Here is a 20,535-nt window from a genome sequence, read left to right as displayed (position 1 = left end):
AACTATTGTGTTTTGATTATCTAAAATTTAAAAAAATTAATTTATTAATGTTATGGCCTTAACTTTGTTTCTATCAATTTAGTATTTTATTTAATAAAATAATATCTAAACCATATTAAAAATTTTATTTTTTTAATTTTCGTAAATATTTTGTATAAGAAATTATTTAAGAAATCTAGTGACGATGGAGTAGTAGCTATCTACCAACCAGTAATAGGCTGCTAAACAATAACCCACTGATTAATGCTTAATTCCCAACTCATCAACAATTGATGAATGGTTCTGTGTAACATGCAATTGCATGCAAGTGTCTTTTCACGTAATCACGTTTCATAACTTTTTCATCTTAATCTTATTGAATATTCTCATTCAGTCTTATTATTGAATTTGTCATAAAATTATATCTATACGTTATGTTTATGGAAAGACCGCCTCACATGAAAATAGTTGATTAAAATTAAAAAAGAATTAATTAAAGTGACAAGAACTTGTGTGTGGTGACATAATGAAATGTGAAGAAAATAGGAGTATAATGATTTCAAGCTTGACGAACAACTGATACTACTTTTGGGGTGTATCATGGCATCATCAGAAACCGCAGGCCTAAAGTCCCGGGCCTCCCGGCCCTATAATGTTACTATTATCTCACTTTTTAAACACAATTCGGCCCTGAAAAATATTACTATCAAATTATTAGTTATAAGTACTCTCTTGTCTCTTAATTTTAGCCTCTTTTGGGTTTTGGTTATTGTTTATAAATATGTGTTAATTTGTTTTTTATTTTTAATTTATGGAGTAAGTTAAAATATATTCAAGTAAAATTTTATTTGATTCTTTTTAATATCTACTTTAATAATATTAATTTTCTATAGTTTTTAATTATGCATCGTTAGAAATATTTATAATTGGAACTGTACTCCAGCAAACATATACTCATAGAACATACAAATGTGACTAAAATTATGGACACATAGACTAATGGAAAGGGTGAATTACTATTTTGTTGTCGTATGAAATTTTATACTATTTTATTAATTTGTTTTATTAAATTTGCTATATTTCTATTTTAAAATATAGCTTATATTTTTCTTTTAATTTTCATTTATTGCTTTAAATTACATTTTCATCTTATCCACATATATTAATAAATTTTCTATAAAATACACTTTAACTATTTTTTTTTTATTTTTTGGCTCATAGCCATTGCGAAAAGCCGAAAACTTTCGTGGGAACACGGAAGTACATGTTATTTGCAGTCAGATATTGTACTGGTCAGTCAACATATTTTTGGAAAATGATTATTTTTAACATTATGGTAGTATACTTTTTGAAAAATTTATAATTTTGAATTTGCTACTAATAAATATTTTTGGTCTCAATATGATACTATTACTAATAATCTTTAAAAAATGGAGAAAATATAGAATATATAACTAGAAAAAATTGGTAAAAAAATATAAAAATATGCAAAATAAATTACAATTTTAATTAACAAACTAAAAATGCTAAATGAATACCTACTATCGTACTTCTACTAATACTAATAAACAACTGCTGGTTAGAACTTAGAACTTGAGTATGTCAGTCGAGTGACCTGGGATCTATTCTTCCCAAAGACAATCAATATACATTTTTCATAATTAGGATTGTTACTTTTTTATTCTAAGCAATTTCATTTATCTCTCTAAAAAAATATTTTTTTTATTATTTTTCTTGTATATAATTAGCTTAATTATCAAAATTTTAATACGTTCAATGGTCTTCACATGTTTTTTTACCACCTTTATTTTAACATTTTTGAATGTTTGAGGTCTCTTGATTTTCCACTAACTTTAATTTATACTCCTATTTTTTTATGCTACCACTTTTTTCCATTAATTTTATTATTCAATAAAGTGGACCGAACAATATATGATGATACATATAAGATAAAAACTCGATATAAACTAATGTCTTCATTAAAACTTTGACGAATGTAATTTTTATATTTAATTTATTGACGTCATTTAATTTTTTACTAAATTTGTCGCTGGAAAAGGGGAAACACTAAAATAAATCAAAACTTAATTTAAAATTATAAATTTGTTTAATTATAAATAGAAATACTTCCTTTGTCTCCTTAAATTTAAAGTATTTTATTTTTGTTCGCACCATTTAATTTGCATTATTTCAATTTCGGATAATGGTTTAACACTTTCTTTTAATTACATCCATACATTTTAACTCTCTTTTAATTTCAACCACACAATTTATTTTCTCTTTTCATTTACTACCACTTTCTTAAAATGTATTCACTTTTTCTTTGATGCAAATAAAAAAAAAGAGATATATCAATAAAAAAAAAAAGAAGTTTGTTATTCGAAAGTTTCACCCTTCAAATCTCTACAATATACTAAGAAAAACAAAGCTAACATATGCAATAAAAACATTAATGAGTTGTCATCTTCTCATGAGATGTTTTCCCTCCACTAAGCAAAGATGATGTCATTGAATAAGAATGACTATAAGAATATTAAATGTTAAGAATGATTATAAAATGATTAATTTGACCATCATTAAAAACTTTACTTGGAACTATAATAAATAGTAGTATGTAATAAAGATGCACAAATTATTATCTTTGATATTTAATTTATAAAGTATCATTGATCTATATTTGTTTTAAAAAAAATCATTCATTACAAATTAATTATATTATTTTTAAATATACTTTGAAAAAATTCACTAAAATGCTAATTATATTATATATACAATTTACAATGGCCCCCTAATGATAACTATAAAAATTTCATTTTTCATGAATGTAATATAATGTGTATTAAGAAATAATTGAAATTAATATAATATTACGTCGGACTTATTCAATTTATTTGTTTTTTTGCATCAAAATGAAAAAAAACGAGCAAGAACGGGAATTATCTAGTTCTATAACTAAACTAAACACCGAGAAAACAGCAAAATAAATATTAAAGATACACTTGAAAGAAAAATAATCAAGGAAACATCAGTGGCAAATTCATAAATATACTTTCTCCATAATCCAATTCTTGCTAAATTTTTTTTAAGCAATGTATATTTTGATATAAACGAAAAATTATGAAAATTACATACTTCTTTCAATTCAATATTAATGTCCCGTTTGCTTTGTACACTGTATTTAATGTTCTTATGCAATCTTTAATATCTCTAATTGTGCATAAATAAAAATTATGAAAAGTTGATATGAATAATCATTATATTGAGACGAATCAAACAACCCACTTGACTATGTTTTAACTTATAGATTAATAATAAAATACAAATTAAGATTAAGAGATGAATAGTATTCAAAAAGCAAATGGGACACTAGTGCTGAATAAGAGGGAGTATTAAAACATTTGTTTTAAGATGAATAAAATAAGATTTCATATAACTATATTATTTCTTATATAAACATGAGTTGGAAAAACCAAAAAAAAATTAGAGATGAATAATGTTACTAGTGAAATATAGCGAGTATTGTAAAACCGAGATCCGTAACTTTGAAATGAAATCCCTACTTTTGGACGGTGATATAATACCTTCATTAGATAAAAATTATGGTACGATATATTTTACATTGATGTAACACATTAAATAATACTCCAACTTTTATATTTTCATTATACATAGTATACTTAATTAAATCTGCCATTATAAAAATATTCTCAATAACAAAGTATATTTTCATAGTATAACTTCTATCGTATCTTCATTAGATAAAATTATTATGCGATAATATTTTACAACGATAATAACAAAGCAATAAATAATTTATATATATTTTCATTATTATAGTATATACTTAATTAAATTTACAACTATATAAATATTCGCAATTGTTAAATTAGGCTGAACTTATTGTGAATGCCAGCATATTAACGGGGGGACACAAGTGCACACACTTCATAAGCCAAGGAGATATATACCATCCCAAAACCATATGGCTATGGGAAGAAGGTCTCTAATAGCTTATAAAGCGTGCACACCATTTTCAATTTATCGATGTGGGATAATTCATCCCAACACCCCTCTCACATGCGAACCCCCGTCAAGTTCGCATGTGGGAGTAATCAATTAGGGTAGGAACGCCATTCTTTTCGAACCTACCATTTTTTTTTAATTATTGATCGAACCATCAGCTCGGATACCATGTAGAATTAACATTTCTGGAATTTTGTTTGAAAGATACTGTTTTTTCTTTTTTTTATTACTTAGAATCATTGATATCTTGCCTTGAAACTTAACATTTATTTTATTATATAACATTTAATTAGCCGATTTGTATAAACTTTGTATCTCTTTAGATGGTTTTTTTATCTTGAAAAATGATATTCCTTACTTAAATATGTATGATGATATCATATCTTTATTAGATAAAAATTATTACGAAATAATATTTTACATATAAAAAACACACTAAAAAATAATTTATTTATTTTCATTATAGATAGTATATACATATATACTTAAATATATACTTAAAATTTGCTATTATTAAAATATTCACAATAACCAAGTAGTGTGCAATAAATATCTTAGTTTGAAACATATTATATATTTTATTAAATAACATTTAATTAGTTGGTTTGTAAAAACTTGATTGTATCTCTTTAAAATAATTTTCTATCTTGAAAATTGATTTTCCCTGCTTATACATCATGATATCATATCTTCATTTTATATAAATATCATATCTTCATTTCATAAGAATTATGACACAATAATATTTTAAATCGATGATAAATAATAGAATATAATTTTATATTTTTTCCATAGTTTATACATAAATTAGTTTTTCCATTATTAAAATATTTGAAATACATAGTTTAGTGTATAATTAATATCGTACTTTGAAACATAATATATATATATATATATATATATATATATATATATATATATATATATATATATATATATATATATATATATATATATATATATATATATATATATATATATATATATATATATATATATATATATATATATATATGAGAGATCTAATAAGAAGAGTATTCAAAATGAGAAAAATGAGAAACATCGAACATCCTTAATTCGAGTAAGATAAAAAAAATCTAAGATTATAATTGAGCCAAAAACAATTAATAGTAAATGTCAATATCTTACATAGAAAAGATACTATGCATGTATGTATGAATATGTATATGTATAAGTATATCTATATGTATATGTATATGCATATGTATATGTATATAGAATCAAATAAGAAGGATTTTAAATTAAAATGGATAAAAATAATTTTGTTTAGTCACTATATATACAAAAAAGAATAATATGTTATAAATTAAAAATATTCTTTAAATTTATGCCATAGTTTCTTTTCTATGTAACATAATGACTTTTAAAATTGTGTGTTTATGGGTCAATTGTAACTTTAGATTTTTTTTATCTTATTGAAATCAAGAGTGTAAATGCTTTTCATATTTCTCATTTTCAACACCTTTTTATTGGACTTCTCACTTCTTTCTCTCTCTATATATATATATATATATATATATATATATATATATAAAGGAGAGAGTTAGAAGAGTATTGAACCTAGGATCTTAACAGAAAGTGACACTTGTTTCAATCAAAACAAAATCAAATTCACAGAAAATAAAAATCTAAAATATTTGTTTAGAATTTCAGTCCATTATTTTAAAAAGCAATACAAAATAGTTGAAAAAATTATAATGTAAGATAAAACGTTATCGAGAGCAATTTTGTTAATTTCAATGGCGATTTTAAACTATAATTGCTAAATTATTGTAAATTGGCAAAATAACTTAATAACATTCACAGGGGCTAAATAAATATGTTAAATAATAAAAATAACTTACAAGGAGACGTTTGTAATTCATTATTTTTGCCTAGCTGCTACTTCTATTATTTAAACATAAATAAATAAACTTTTATAATTTACCAATTAAAAATAATTTCATTTTCATATTGCTATAAATTATGGAAGTATAACATAATTTTAATATTAATTTGAGCTTTAATTTTTTGACGTCACTTAATATAAAATTTAGGTCTTTCATTGTATATATAAAATATCACTCCAACTATTAAGTATAAATTATTTTTTATATATATTTTTTTGTAACTATATACTCCCTATATTTTCTATATTTTACTATGACTAAATTATTTCACTAGCCTTAGGTGATATATTACCTAAATAGCAAAACTATGTATCATACTAAATAATCTTCAATAATAATTAATATCATAAAGTATTATTTTTAATATTTCAACACAAATTCTTCAGAAAAAAGTTATATTTTAAAGACCATCTCTAATTAAATCAGCTCATAAAAAATATAGAGTACGAATATGCATTAAAATTTATTAGTCTTATAATCTTAGCCTTAAAGATGTCTCTCAGAGAGACGATCTCTCAGGAGACCAACTGATATTTCAATATTTATAATAAGTATACATTCTACCATAATACTTACTACTAGTATAATTTTCACTACCTTAAAGATGATTTTTTTTTAAACCATATACTATGTTTTCTATATTAGTATTATTTTCACTACCCTAAGATGATTTTTTTTACAATCTATATTATTTAATTATTTATTATAATATACTTATAATAAATAAATATCAAGCATTAGAGTTTAATCCTACTACTATAAATAGCACCCTCCCCTCACACTTATTCTTCATTCCATCAACAACTCTACACTACTTTCATTCTGGTTTCGTTTCTCCTTCAACCTAACAACTTCTTTCGATAAACACCCAAAAACCCAGAAAAATGTCTGTTGAGAATTTAGCTTTTTCTTTCTTTTTATTACCTGCAATTTCAGTTCTCTCTCTACCCATTTTTTTCTCTTTCATTCTCTTCCTTTCCGTATTCACTTTTTTGTTGTACCCAGGTGGGCTAGCATGGGCCGTTTCTCTTTTCAAAACCTCGGGTCGCAGGCATTCCGCAATTCCAGGCCCATCGGGTCTTCCCCTTGTTGGACTCGGTTTTGCTTTCACCTCTGAAACTACCCATAGAGTCCTTGCTAGTATAGCCAAAAAGCTTAATGCTACACCATTAATGGCGTTTTCTGTTGGGTTAACTCGGTATATAATAGCGAGTCAGCCCGAGTTAGCTAAGGAGATTTTAAACAGTTCTGAGTTTGCTGATCGTCCTATTAAAGAGTCTGCATATGAACTACTCTTTAACAGGGCAATGGGTTTTGCTCCATTTGGTGATTATTGGAGGAATTTAAGGAGAATTTCTGCTACTTACCTTTTTAGCCCATCAAGAATTTCATGTTTTGGGGTTTTTAGGGAAGAAATTGGTAGAAAAATGGTGGAAGAAGTAAAAAATTTGAGGGGTAAAAATGGAAATGTTGAGATTAAAAATGTTTTACATTTTGGGTCTTTAAACAATATTATGATGAGTGTTTTTGGGAAAGGGTATGATTTCTTTGGAGGGAATGGGAATGGGGATGAAGGTGAAGAACTTGAAGGGTTAGTTAAGGAAGGGTATGAATTACTTGGGATATTTAATTGGGGTGACCATTTAGCCCCTTTAAAGTTGTTAGATTTACAAGGGGTTAGAAGTAGGAGCAAAACCCTAGTTGAGAAGGTGAATGTTTTTGTGGGAAGAATCATAGAAGAACATAAAATGGATAGGAATATTAAAAATGGTGTTAAAGGTGAAAATGATGGTTCTTCTAAAGATTTTGTTGATGTACTTCTTGATTTGGAAGATGGGGAGAACAAACTTGATGACTCTGATATGATTGCTCTTCTTTGGGTATCATCTTAACTTTGCTTTTTTTCTCATTAATGAATTCTTTTGAATACTCATCCTTAACACAAACCTGATATTCATATATTTATTTGACTTTCATTTTCACTTTGTAACTCAATTCAAATTCATCCCTCTTAAAAACTATGTTAATCATGTAAAAATCAACGTAAAATTTTAAATAAATTGACTTAAAATATTTATTTTCTAGCATCTCTTTTTTAATTATGATTTATAATCATTCTAAAGAATAAAAAAGAATATCAATAAAAGTTAAAATTCTTGTGGTTAAATATTGGATTCATTGATTTACTTAGTGTCTTTACATATTCCCTTGCACTAATTACATCAGTTTCATTGTGTTGAGTGCTAATTAAAGGAGAATATTAATATTTACTTTTAATTATTATTATAATGAAATTAATAAATAGTAATCTTTACATATTTTTTTTTTTTTTTGCAGGAAATGATATTTAGAGGGACTGATACAATAGCAATTCTCCTTGAATGGATACTTGCTAGAATGGTTTTACACCCGGATATTCAAGCCAAAGCCCAATCCGAAATCGACACCATTCTTGGAACCGACCCGGTAACCGATTCAGACCTCCCTAAGCTTCCCTACCTCCAAGCCATTATCAAGGAAACCCTCCGGGTCCACCCACCCGGTCCACTTCTCTCATGGGCTCGTCTCTCTATTCACGACACCCAAGTCGGGCCCCACTTCATCCCAGCTGGAACCACTGCAATGGTTAACATGTGGGCTATAACCCATGATGAGAAAATCTGGCCGAACCCAAATGAATTCAAACCCGAACGTTTCATGGAGGAGAATGTTCCCATCATGGGTTCGGATCTCCGACTTGCTCCGTTTGGAGCGGGTCGGAGGGTCTGTCCCGGTAAGGCAATGGGTATGGCGACGGTGCAGCTTTGGTTGGCACAAATGTTGCAGAACTTTAAATGGGTTCCTGCTGCTGATCAAGGTGTTGACTTGACTGAATGCCTTAAGCTATCTATGGAAATGAAGAAGCCCTTAGTTTGTAGGGCTGTCCCAAGAGTTGCTTAAATTTTGTGTTACTTGTTGGTGTTATTTTTAAGACTTAAGATAAGGATGTTTGCTCCATGATTTTGCACATCTTTGTATGGAGGAGACTCTAAAGGCTTTAAGAATAATTAAATCTTTAAGTTTTAACCCATTATAATTTGTATTTTGAATTAGTAAATTAAGTATTTCTGATGTAAAAGCTCAGCTTTCAAGTTTTCAACTTTTTTTTATTTTTTATTTTTATGATATGAATAATATTGCAAATTATAACATTAAAGTTAAGATTTTTGTTAATTATAGTTTTAATTTTTATTTTTTGTAAATTACAATCATTAATACTCCTATATTAGTCTATAATATTTAAGCCAAATCATAAATTTTTAAGCGCTTAAACTAAAATTTTAATCACTAAAATGATTTAATTTTCATAAATATTTAAATTATTTTTTCATTTCATTCACATAATTTTTCAATTTTCCTATTGTCATAAAATAACACAATAATGTTATCAATGGGTTAATTTTCATATATAGGACTAAATGAGTAGTACCCAAATATTGTTGATTTAATTGGGCATGATATATTAACTTAATAATTACTTTTTCTATGTTATTATATTTGCTATATTTAACTTTTTATGCGATTTAATGTGTCATTTTGATTATTTTTATTTTGAGTAACACATAATTAAAAATCTTAAAAATTCAATATTGTAAAAATACGCGATTAGATGATTCAAGCAAGATTTCACTTGACTATATTTTTTTACACATTGACCGCAATATATGAAATAAACTTAAATAATGAATAGTATTAAAAATACTTATGTAGTAACTATTTCAGAACAGAGGAAATATATTGAAGTATACACACCATAAAATTATAAAAATTTAATATTATAAGATTATGTGATTAGAAAATTCAAATAAAATTCCATTTAACTATATTTTTTATTACACATTAGTTGTAATATATAAAATAAATTTAAAAGATAAATACTAAATAGTCTTAAAAATCCTTATCTAACGAGTATATCAAAATGAATAATGTATAAAGAGCAATCAAGACTGGAACGGAAGGATTTTGGCAGGTACAAGAAAAGGGTAACGTTGTGAAAGATTACCCAAATTGGTAAAGTTTGAAAATGAGGGTTAGTTTAGTTGAGAGACAGAAGCATATTGGGTGCAACTTGAGATTTCTCAGTCATTTGGGCAGTGAGCCTATTACTACTACTACTCTACAATGATTACTACTATGACTATCTATCTTTGTACAGAAAGTTTTCTCTACTAAGGTGTCATATTATCATATACTTAAGTCGCCATATTTCTTGGCTACGGCTATTAAAAAAAGTGATTGACATACACTGTAGTTGATTGTAAACTTTATAGAGTATAGTATTTTATTATTGTTAATTGAAAAAGAAAAAAAAAATAGGTTGTTAGGTTACTGTATAGAGTATAGTATAGTATTTTATTATAGAGTAGGATAAAAATAGGGGTAGGTAGAACTTTAAATAATTGTTTTATTACTAAAAATGGAAATGTAGCAAGTAATATAAAATTGCCAAAAATAGAAAATATAACGAGTGTTATGGAACGGAGGAAGTACTACCATCAATAAGGAAAATAGTTGTTTCTACTATTTGAGATGGTAAATTTAATAGTCCCTCCGAACCAATTTAGTTGTGGGGTCCATTTGCTTGGGCACGGTTATTAAGAATGGTGTGGGGTCCATTAAGAAGGGTAAATAGTGAAGGGTAAGTAATGAATGGTAAATGGTGAAGGGTAGTTGGCTAACTAAGGTATATGGGGGTATATTCGTAATTATGTGTGTGAACTAAGGATATTTAGGTAAAAAAAGACTAACAAAAATAGAAATGTGACAACTAAAATGACTTTATCCAATAAGAAAATTGGACAACCAAATTGATTCGGAGGGAGTATGTAGTAGTTTTACTGTCTTTCATTAATGTTGCTTACTCTCTTTGTTCTCTTTAATTTTCATTAAGGTAATTACTTCTTTCATTATATATTTTTTATAATTTATTATGAAGATAACTAAAAATATTAAAACTTAAAAAATTGCTTTGAAAACTTGAAAATGATAGTACTCTCCACAATAGACTAGAGAGACACATTTTACTTTTGATAAATACTTCTATATGGTTGCTCTATTCTCAAGGGATCTAAATTCTTTGTAAAGAATATATTTGCTTTTGTAGTTGTAGTTTTTAAGTTTGTGCAGTGCATCTATGCATAGCATAATGCATGTAAAAAGCTACTCTACTTTATCTTCTCCCTTACAGTAGAGAAAAGATGCAATTCAGATTTTCTTCTGTTTTCTTGCACACATTTGGGGACCGCCCTACTTGTTTTTATACTCATCCGTGTCATTAAATTTGCCCTAGAATAATTTAAAAAGTTGAGACAAAAATAATATTTTGAAATAACAAAAAAATATATAAATGAAATAAAAATATAAATCAAATATATAAATGAAAAAATTAAAAAAATTTGTGATGCATAGACAACAAAAAACATAATAACATACTCCTTATTCCCTGTGAATCCCTCATACTCTTAATATCCGTGTCCAACCCAAATGTCCAAACTGAAAAGAATAGAAATGAGTAAATAATTAAAAAATTAAAATAAAATACCATTTTTTCAAATAACCGTAATTAACCAAGATTTTATAATTCTTTATAATAAAAAGGTTCAATGCAAATTGTGATGCATAGGCAATAAAGTTATAAAGATTATGAACACTTAAGTGTATTAAGATATAGCTTGGTGCTAAACTTAGGCACAATGTATTCTAATAATAATGATGTTGATCCATACACATCCACATTTAATTTACTTTCTACAAGGTATTGATTCTAAAAAATTTAATAGCAGATTTGGATAATCGTACAAGGGATATTAAGGTGAGATTAAGCATATAATTAATATTCCATTAACACTAATTTAATGGTTTAGGCAAAGCATCATTTGTAGCCCATAGGGCTGTAGGTATGTGTCAGAAGTAAATGCAAGTGTGGTACTTGAGCATAATCTCACTATAGGCCACATCCGTAAGGTCGGGCCTACAAACACACGGGCCAAGAGCATTGACTTGCACATAAACTTGACGAGGCTCATTGTTTCCCAAAACCAAATGGTATTGGGAAGATTAGTTCACTCAATATATATGTAAGTCAACAATCCACTATTCTATCGATGTGTAATCTTGTCTCACATGTGAAGTATTTTCATCACCCACTAAGAACCATACTTTAGTATAATGACGACGGTTTTAAAAAAATATTCCTTTGACCACTAATGATATATAGTTAAGGGTCCTAAATCCTGATATAATCTTTAGATGTTTCCTTTAAGTAATAGAGTTGAGCTAATCAGCTAGTTGTAACATTATGGAGTATTATTCTAGTTTGAAGAATATATTTTCCTTTTGGATGCATCATGTTATTGGTAGGCTAATAACCAAAAATGATCATTTTATTGCATCAGATTTTGTTACAAACAGTATTAAACAATCTCTTCACTGTTGATACATGATCTTCATAAGCTTTTTGTGAAAATTTTAGCCTTTGATGTAAGCAACCCTTATGGTATTTGAAGCCAATATACAAAAATTAACTGTTTAAATCATATTTTCTCTATTTTTAAATGTTTTTTTTATTTATTTTTTTTAAATCTTAATGTAAACTTTAAAATTAAATAATTTTAATTATGAGTTTTTAAAAATTTTATAAAGTTGATATTAGAAAGTATATATTGAGACGGATCTAACAAGATCTGACATGAATATGTTTTTTTCTTATAGATCGATGAGAAATCGTAATCAAAATTTGACACTAAAATTTGTAAATTCTATTAGAGAAGAACATATGAAAACGGAATGAATGATATTCTAATTTCAAGTGAATTATTACCCTAAACATGTGTTACATCTACACTTCTAGTCAGATGCTCATGTGTAAAAGGTGTAATAGAGTAATACTTATAAATGTTGAAAACAAATTTATCAAAAAGTTTGGTGTTCACAATTTTGAAGAACTAAGAGCAAACATATTTTTATATTTTGGTAAAAAATATACAATTTTTAAAACAACTTTTGAGCCTCAATATTTCTAAATACGCATTAAAAAAATTATAAGAAGATATGATAAAAAAGTATACATTAAGATAAATCTAACGAGATCTCACATGTATATATTTTATTATTTATAAATGTCTTAAATACCATAATCAAATTTCTCTCTTCAAAATAGAATATTTTAAACGGAAAGAACAATAGGAAACGGAAGGTGTAATAATTATGCATCCATAGCGTCGTCCACATACACTTAAATTCTATTACAAACAATAATTCGAGTCTATGAAATTTAAATACAAAATAATAACTAAAAACACTTATCCAAATCATAGTCTAATTTGCATAAATATATATATATATATATATATATATATATATATATATATATATGTGTGTGTGTGTGTGTGCGCGCGCGCGCGCGCGTGTGCGTGTGTGTGTGAGATCAAATAAGAAGGATTTTAAAATAAGAAAGATGAGAGGGATTTTTGTTTGATTTTGTTTTGTTACTATATATATAAAAAATGATATTATGTTATAAAGTAAGAACATTCTAAAAATTTATGTCATAGTTACTTTTCTGTGTAACATAGTTACTTTTACAATTATGTGTTTTTGGCTCAATCGTGACCATAGATTTTTTTTTCTTATAATGAAATCAAGGGTGTAGAGTCCTTTTTACCCTTCTCATTTTCAACTCCTTCTCATTGTATCCCTCCCTCATATTAAATGAGTTTTATGGGTAGGGGTAGAAGTCAGAACATTAGACAAAATTCACAATACTCTCAAATTAGCAAGACAATTTAATAATTATAAGAATTCGCATTCGAGTCTACAGGGCGTTCAGGATTCGGGTCTAAAGGTTGGGTCTGGGTTCAGGTTCGGGTCCAGACCCTTGGACCCAGACCCGAATCCGCCAATTATTTTTTAGATTCATATCCGAACTGGAATCTGATGGATCTTAAAAAATAAGAGCCAGAACCTCAAAAAGGGGCGAGTCCAACAGAGTCTTGGACTATCTAAGATTCAACCAGGATAATCGATACATCAATCAATCAAAACTCGTTCTTCTCCATATATAAAATAAAAATCTTAAGTTTTATATTGTGGTTTAGGATGCATACTCTTCTTGCCAATGAAGAATCTTTTATGCGATCAAAGGTGCTCGCCCCTTGAAAATTGTTGAATTTTTCACAAACTATATATTGTCCTATTTGTATAATAAAAAACGGTTTTAATTAGAAATATATTTTCTAAAAAAAAGTTGTGAGTCCAAATTTTGTCTCTCTAATTTTTTTATTTAGATATTAGCTAATTTAACTTCTTGCCCTCTTGAGAGACAGAGACGTATAGCACAATCCATTAAAGACTAATGTCTAATTATCGTATCCTTCATACCTACTTTTAATATCTTAAATGTCTACTTACATCATTATTAATGTCTACTTATAATATTTTAAAAAATACTCCCTCCACACCAATATAATTGTCTCATTTGTTTGAGCACGGTTATTAAGGGGGGTGTGAGGTCCATTAAAAAGGTGGTAGTTGGGTAAGTAATGAAGGGTAATTAGTGAAGGGTAAGTAGTGAAGGGTAGTTGGGTAAGTAAGGTATATGGGGGTATATTCGTAATTACTTGTGTGAACTAAGGATATTTAGGTAAAAAATGATTGATAAAAATAGAAATATGACTATTGATATAGTTTTGCCAAATAAGGAAATGTAACAATTGAAATGGTGTGGAGGTTGTATATAAATGGCCGACCCAACTAGAGATAGTCTCTCAAAGAGACTGTCTCTCACAAGAATTGGTAAATTATAATGTATAATCTATTTCGAACAAAAAATATTAAACTTAATTAAGAAAAGAAAAAAATAGTTTTTTGAAATAAAGAGTGTGAAAGATAAAATGATTCTTTTGACTAATAAGCAGTTTATGAGTGTGGGTGTAACTTGTCAGGGAACCCCAAAACAGCAGGGACGACAGATGTTACAAGTCTTGGTTTCTTATCATCTTGCTGCTGTTATACAGTACATTACCTGGCCTGGTTGTTCCAAAACCAAACAGTAACTGAATGATTAATTATCAATTTCATTAATCAAATATTCATCATTTAAATTAATTATTATTTTTTTATTTCAGGCATTTTACATCATTTTAAATTACAAAATGAAAACTTTTACTCTTAAATAATGTAAAATAAATAGGAACACGAGAAATTAACTTAGTAAAGGTAGATCATTATTTAGTAGTTAAGGTTTCCTCCGTTTCATTATACTATTATATCTTTCTTATTTAAACATTAAAAGTACTATCTACATTACTATTTTAGTAAAAAATAACGATTTAAATGACTTCTTTACCTATATCATTTTCTTAGAGTTTACCTAATTCTTTTAACACAAAGATACTTATATTTTCATTTTTGTGAAAAATTCTTATGTAGCAACTAAAACAAAATGGATAAAGTAGTACGGAGGGTTAAGGAGGAGTGGGACCAACATTATCATAAAGTACAAACCCTAATCTTTAGGCATAAGGAATTAATGATGTTGGTTTAGAGGCCATACATGCATGATTAGAAAATAATTAAAAACCATCCATGTATTGAGTGCCTTTGAAGAAGCATATGACTTCATCATCACCTAACTTTTCGGCATTTGATTTCGGAGGTGATGCATCTGGCCCATTTCCGGCCCATTTTCAATCTTCAGTCATACTCCCTTTGATACACGGTGATAAATTGTTTTATGAGACAGTCTTATCAAGAGATATACTTCATATATAATAATCAATCTAATATATACTAAAAAAATATAGACTTCTAGTTTGAAGTCGTCTCACCAAGAATCTCACAAGAGTAGCTCATATAGAGCAACTGTCTAATTTACTTTGTTGATATTATTAATCGATCACTCTTAATTGTATTTTATCCTTAATTTTTAAGTTAAGACATAGTCAAGTGTAATCTTATTTGATTTGTTTCAATATAATTTTAGTAATATTAATTTATTATAAATTATACACAATTAAAAATATTTAAAATCGTGTAAAAAAGCAAATGAGATAACTTTGATTTGCGGGCCCTCGTGATGTAGATGGAATTCACATTTCAAATAATATTAATCCCAATATTTTATTGAGATTGTAATATTTTATTTTAAAAGCTCAAATATATATTTAAGTAATATTTTTAATGGGACATAGGAGTATACATGCTTAATCATGCATCCATCTCTTCATCTGTATGGAAACTGCTGCCAATGATGGAGGCTAATGATCTCTGTCATGGTACTGTTTTTTAATTAATTAATTTATTTAATAATTAGCATCATATTACCGAAATACCCTTTGACCTTTTCCGTTGACCTTGACTTTCGGTCAATGGGCTTTTTCTGGAAGTCCCATCTTCCTTGAATGGCCCATGGGCCAGTTACCTCTAAAAAACCCTAACTCCCCACTCTCCCACAATGCATGGCTCTCCTTGTTTCAAGATGAATAACTGCCCACTCTTCCCATGATCAGTCCACCTCCCATTACTCCCACTACTCCCATGATAGTTCACTTCTTCTGCAACTTCCCTTCCTCACCATTATAAATAAGGGCTACCATCAAGGAGGGAGGATCATCTGAAATAGCTTTCCTAGTATCCTTGCTTACATTACTTCCTTAGCCTTCCCAAACACTAGCACTAGCACTAGCAATCCCAATCCCGACCTTCCTTCTTGCATTCATTCTACAATCTGTCATTCATTAATTTCCGATCTACGTTCTGACTTGAGCGTCGGAGGGGTTTTCCGGGAGATCACCCCCCGGACAAGGCTAACGTGTTGTGTTGCAGGAATTCAGGTCGCTTCCTCCCACGAGTTGCTACTTCCGATAACGCCTCCATCTGCGGTATTCCAAGTGTCTCGCACTTCCTCGTTTCATTACCGAAACAATCTCTATAATAATTATCACTAGTTACAAATAACAAAGCCATCACAGCGTAAACCCTCATTCTAATCATATCTTATAATTTATTTTTTATTATAGGATAAGTCAAGTAAAAACCGTTAAGTGAAAGTCAAACTTATAATTTTATTAGGAAAAGCTTTACTTATTATGATCAGAATAAGACACAATTCTAAAGTATTAATCCTAAAATGTTGGCTAAATAAAACTTCATTTTGGAATAAGATTATCAAAAGAATTAGCTCGGATTTTAAAATAAGATTGTTATAGCTAGGTTGTTTATATTAATCTAAGCCCGTGTAAACTCACAAATTCTTGTGAGAGACGGTCTCTTTGAAAGACAATCTTTAATTGAACCAGTCCATTATGTATTTTTTAAATTATTGTAAGTAGACATTAAGAATGATGGAAGTAGACATTTAAAATATTAGAAGTAGGCATTAAGGAGGCGTTTGGTTGGGGGTATTAAGGAAAGGGAAAGGGAATGGAAATACCCTATTCCCTTTAATGTTGTTTGGTTCGCATTTAGAATGATTCCGTTTACCCATTTTTAGGTTTAGGTTTACCTAAATGAGGTAATCCTCATTCCCCACCTCCCCCTTCACTTTCCCATTCCATTCCCTTTCCCATTCAGCTGCTACCTTCTCCTTCCTCGCGCCTCCTTCCTCACCAAAATCCTTGCTGCGTCCTTCCTCCTCCTGCTGCTGCTGCTGCTGCTGCTCCTTCGTTCTCACTTGCTCTACTTCTTCTCGTCGTTCTCTTTCCTCCATTAACAGAATCCCTAAATCTTCCATTAACAGTTGAGTCTTCCTTTTTCTTCTTTCTCCTTTTTAGATTTCTCACTGTATTTTATGCTTATTGATGCTTGAATCTTCCTTTTTAGATTTCTTCTTTCTCCTAAATCCTTTTTCTGCTGCTGTTTTCGTTTTCGTTTTTGTTGCAAGATTTCGTTTTTTCAGCTGCTGTATCTTCGTTTTCGTTTTAGATTTCGTTTCGTTCTCCTAAATTTGAGTATTATTGATGCTTTAGCTGTTGACCCAAATTGATGCTTGAATCTTGTATCGTGTTGATTGTTGAAGCAGTATTGGTGCTTGAATCTTGTTGCTGTTGAAACCAAATCTGAGTTCACTGTATTGATGCTTGTTGATGCTTGTTGATTTCCCATTTAACTTGATGCTTGTTGATGCTTATTGATATCCAAATTAAATCTGAGTTCACTAGATTTGTTGTTTTTGCTTCTGGAACTGATATCCAAATTGATGTTGTTTTAGAAACTTGGGATTTTAGAAATTGGGATTATTGATGTTGTTTTAGTATGATAAAAAATTGGGATTTTAGAAACTTGATTATGTATCATTGTTTGTTTGTTTGTTTGGTTTTCAAGAATACATGGAAACAAGGTGCTTGGTACTTCTTTGATGTTCTTATTGATGTTCATTTGTACAAAAAATGGCTAGCATTGGTACTTCTTTGAAAAGGAAGAGAAATTGGGACTGTATTCGGTTCATAATTACTATGATTAATTGTGTTGTGTTGCTACATTTGATGTTGTACTCGATGAGAAAAACTATATACGATTCCCATTATGTTAAGCTTGATAAAAAAACTAGGAGAAAAATGAGATTGCACAACTTGAATAGAATGATTAGAGAAAGTGACACTTTGTGTAGGAACTATCTTCGTATAAATCGATACACATTTGGTGTTCTTTTAGAGATGGTTAGAGATATTGGTGGATTAAATGAAACAAGAAACACATGTTTGGAAGAGATGGTTGCGGGTTTCTTATACACATTAGCTCACCATAAGAAAAATAGAATGATGGGTGCACATTTTTATAGAAGTGGTGAAACTATTAGTAGACAATTTCATGCTTGTTTGTTAGCAATCTTAAAGTTACATGATATTCTTCTTAAGAAACCAACACCAATACAAGAGGATTGCAACGATGAAAGATGGAAATATTTCAAGGTAAATAAAAACCAACACTTTAATTTGAGATAAAATGGAGAGACTATTACATATTGTAAAGTGATATTGTTTGTTTTGTAGAACTCATTAGGTGCCCTTGATGGTACAATGATTCTAGTGAATGTTCCTTGTGATGAGCGATCCAAATATCGGACTAGAAAAGGTACCCTTGCTATGAATGTATTAGGAGTATGTTCACCCGAGATGGAATTTATATATGTCTTACCTGGTTGGGAGGGGTCGGCACACGATGGTCGGATTCTTCGAGATGCTATTTCTAGGCCTAATGGGTTGAAAGTTCCAAAAGGTAATTTGATTGACGTACTAGATTTTATTTGAGATTAACTTAGTAAGAGAGTAATATTTTTTTTTAATTTGTCAAGGTTGTTATTATCTATGTGATGGAGGATATACTAATGGAGAAGGATTCCTTGCACCCTATAGAGGGCATCTTTATCATCTTAGAGAATGGAATAATGGCCCCCGACAACCCCAAACCGCCGAAGAATATTTCAACTTAAGGCATGCAAAAGCTAGAAATGTGATTGAGAGATGCTTTGGATTACTCAAGGGAAGATGGGGGATTCTTAGAAGTCCTTCTTGGTTTAGTTTACAAACACATGGTCGAATTGTACTTGCTTGTGCTTTATTACATAATTTGGTAAAGAGATACATGCTTGCAGAATTTGATGATGAGGACTTGTTTGAGGAAAATGATAGTGATGATAATGATGGTGATGATAATGATGGTGATGTTAATGAGGAAGATGATGTGGAGTACATAACCTCCATTGCTGTAACCGATCCATGGACGAATTTCCGAACTACAATGGCCCAATATATGTTCAATGATTGGAGGGCTAGACAACGCAGACTTACTTTGTGATGTTATTCATTTTTATTTAAAACCTCCATTTCTTGTATTTGAATTTCAGACTTGTATGTTTATTTCTTGTATTGAATATTTGTTGGTTCATTCCATTTTTATATACATGCAATTTTGTTTACTATGATCAGTATAGTTCAATTTTGTTTATTTGTATTGAATGTTATAGAGGATGGATGAAAGTAGTGCTAGTAGAGGTGGAAGGGGAAAAAACAAACGATTTTGGACTGCCCAAGAAGATAAGGCTCTTGTGGAAGCCTTGTCAAAGTTAGTTGTTGATCCTCACTGGAGGTGTGAAAATGGATTTAGAAGAGGCTACATGGTTCGCTTAGAGGAGCTCATAGGTAAGGCTCTTCCTGGTTGTGGTTTGAAGGCTCTGCCACACATTGATTCTCGACTTAAGACACTTGTAGCCAAGTTTAGGGCTATTTCTCAAATGTTAAATACAAGTGGATTCGTCTGGGATGATGAAAAAAAAATGATTTCTGTAGATCGGGCTGTTTATGACGAGTATTGCAAGGTATGCCAACCTTTGTACATTTGACATTGTTTACTTTGAACAATATGGTTCAATTATGTTTGAGATTGTTTGATGATGTTGTACATTTGAATGTTTGGTTCAGAATCATCCGAATTGCAAAAACTTGTTTGGAGTTTCATTTCCACACTTTCATGAACTAATGAATGTTTACGGCAAGGATTACGCTACCGGAAAACCAGTTGAAGATTATGTTGAAGCAATACAGAATTTGCAAAACATTGCCCCTCCACAAGTTACACTTGATTCAAG

The 20,535-nt window shown here is 29.1% G+C and overlaps 1 protein-coding gene across 1 annotated transcript; it reads left to right on the top strand.

Moving 5' to 3' along the window:
- The first annotated feature begins 6,703 nt into the window (after window positions 1-6,703).
- On the top strand, window positions 6,704-9,101 carry LOC130799710 (cytochrome P450 78A5-like). The gene is made up of 2 exons (XM_057662908.1): window positions 6,704-7,792; window positions 8,250-9,101. Exons 1-2 carry the CDS (start codon window positions 6,797-6,799, stop codon window positions 8,850-8,852), a joined length of 1,599 nt encoding a protein of 532 aa, XP_057518891.1. The 5' UTR covers window positions 6,704-6,796; the 3' UTR covers window positions 8,853-9,101.
- Window positions 9,102-20,535: the final 11,434 nt, after the last annotated feature.

The sequence above is a fragment of the Amaranthus tricolor genome, chromosome 14 (assembly GCF_026212465.1).
Source record: "Amaranthus tricolor cultivar Red isolate AtriRed21 chromosome 14, ASM2621246v1, whole genome shotgun sequence".
NCBI classification, from domain to species: Eukaryota; Viridiplantae; Streptophyta; class Magnoliopsida; order Caryophyllales; family Amaranthaceae; genus Amaranthus; species Amaranthus tricolor.
This window is presented reverse-complemented; position numbering and strand designations above follow the sequence as displayed.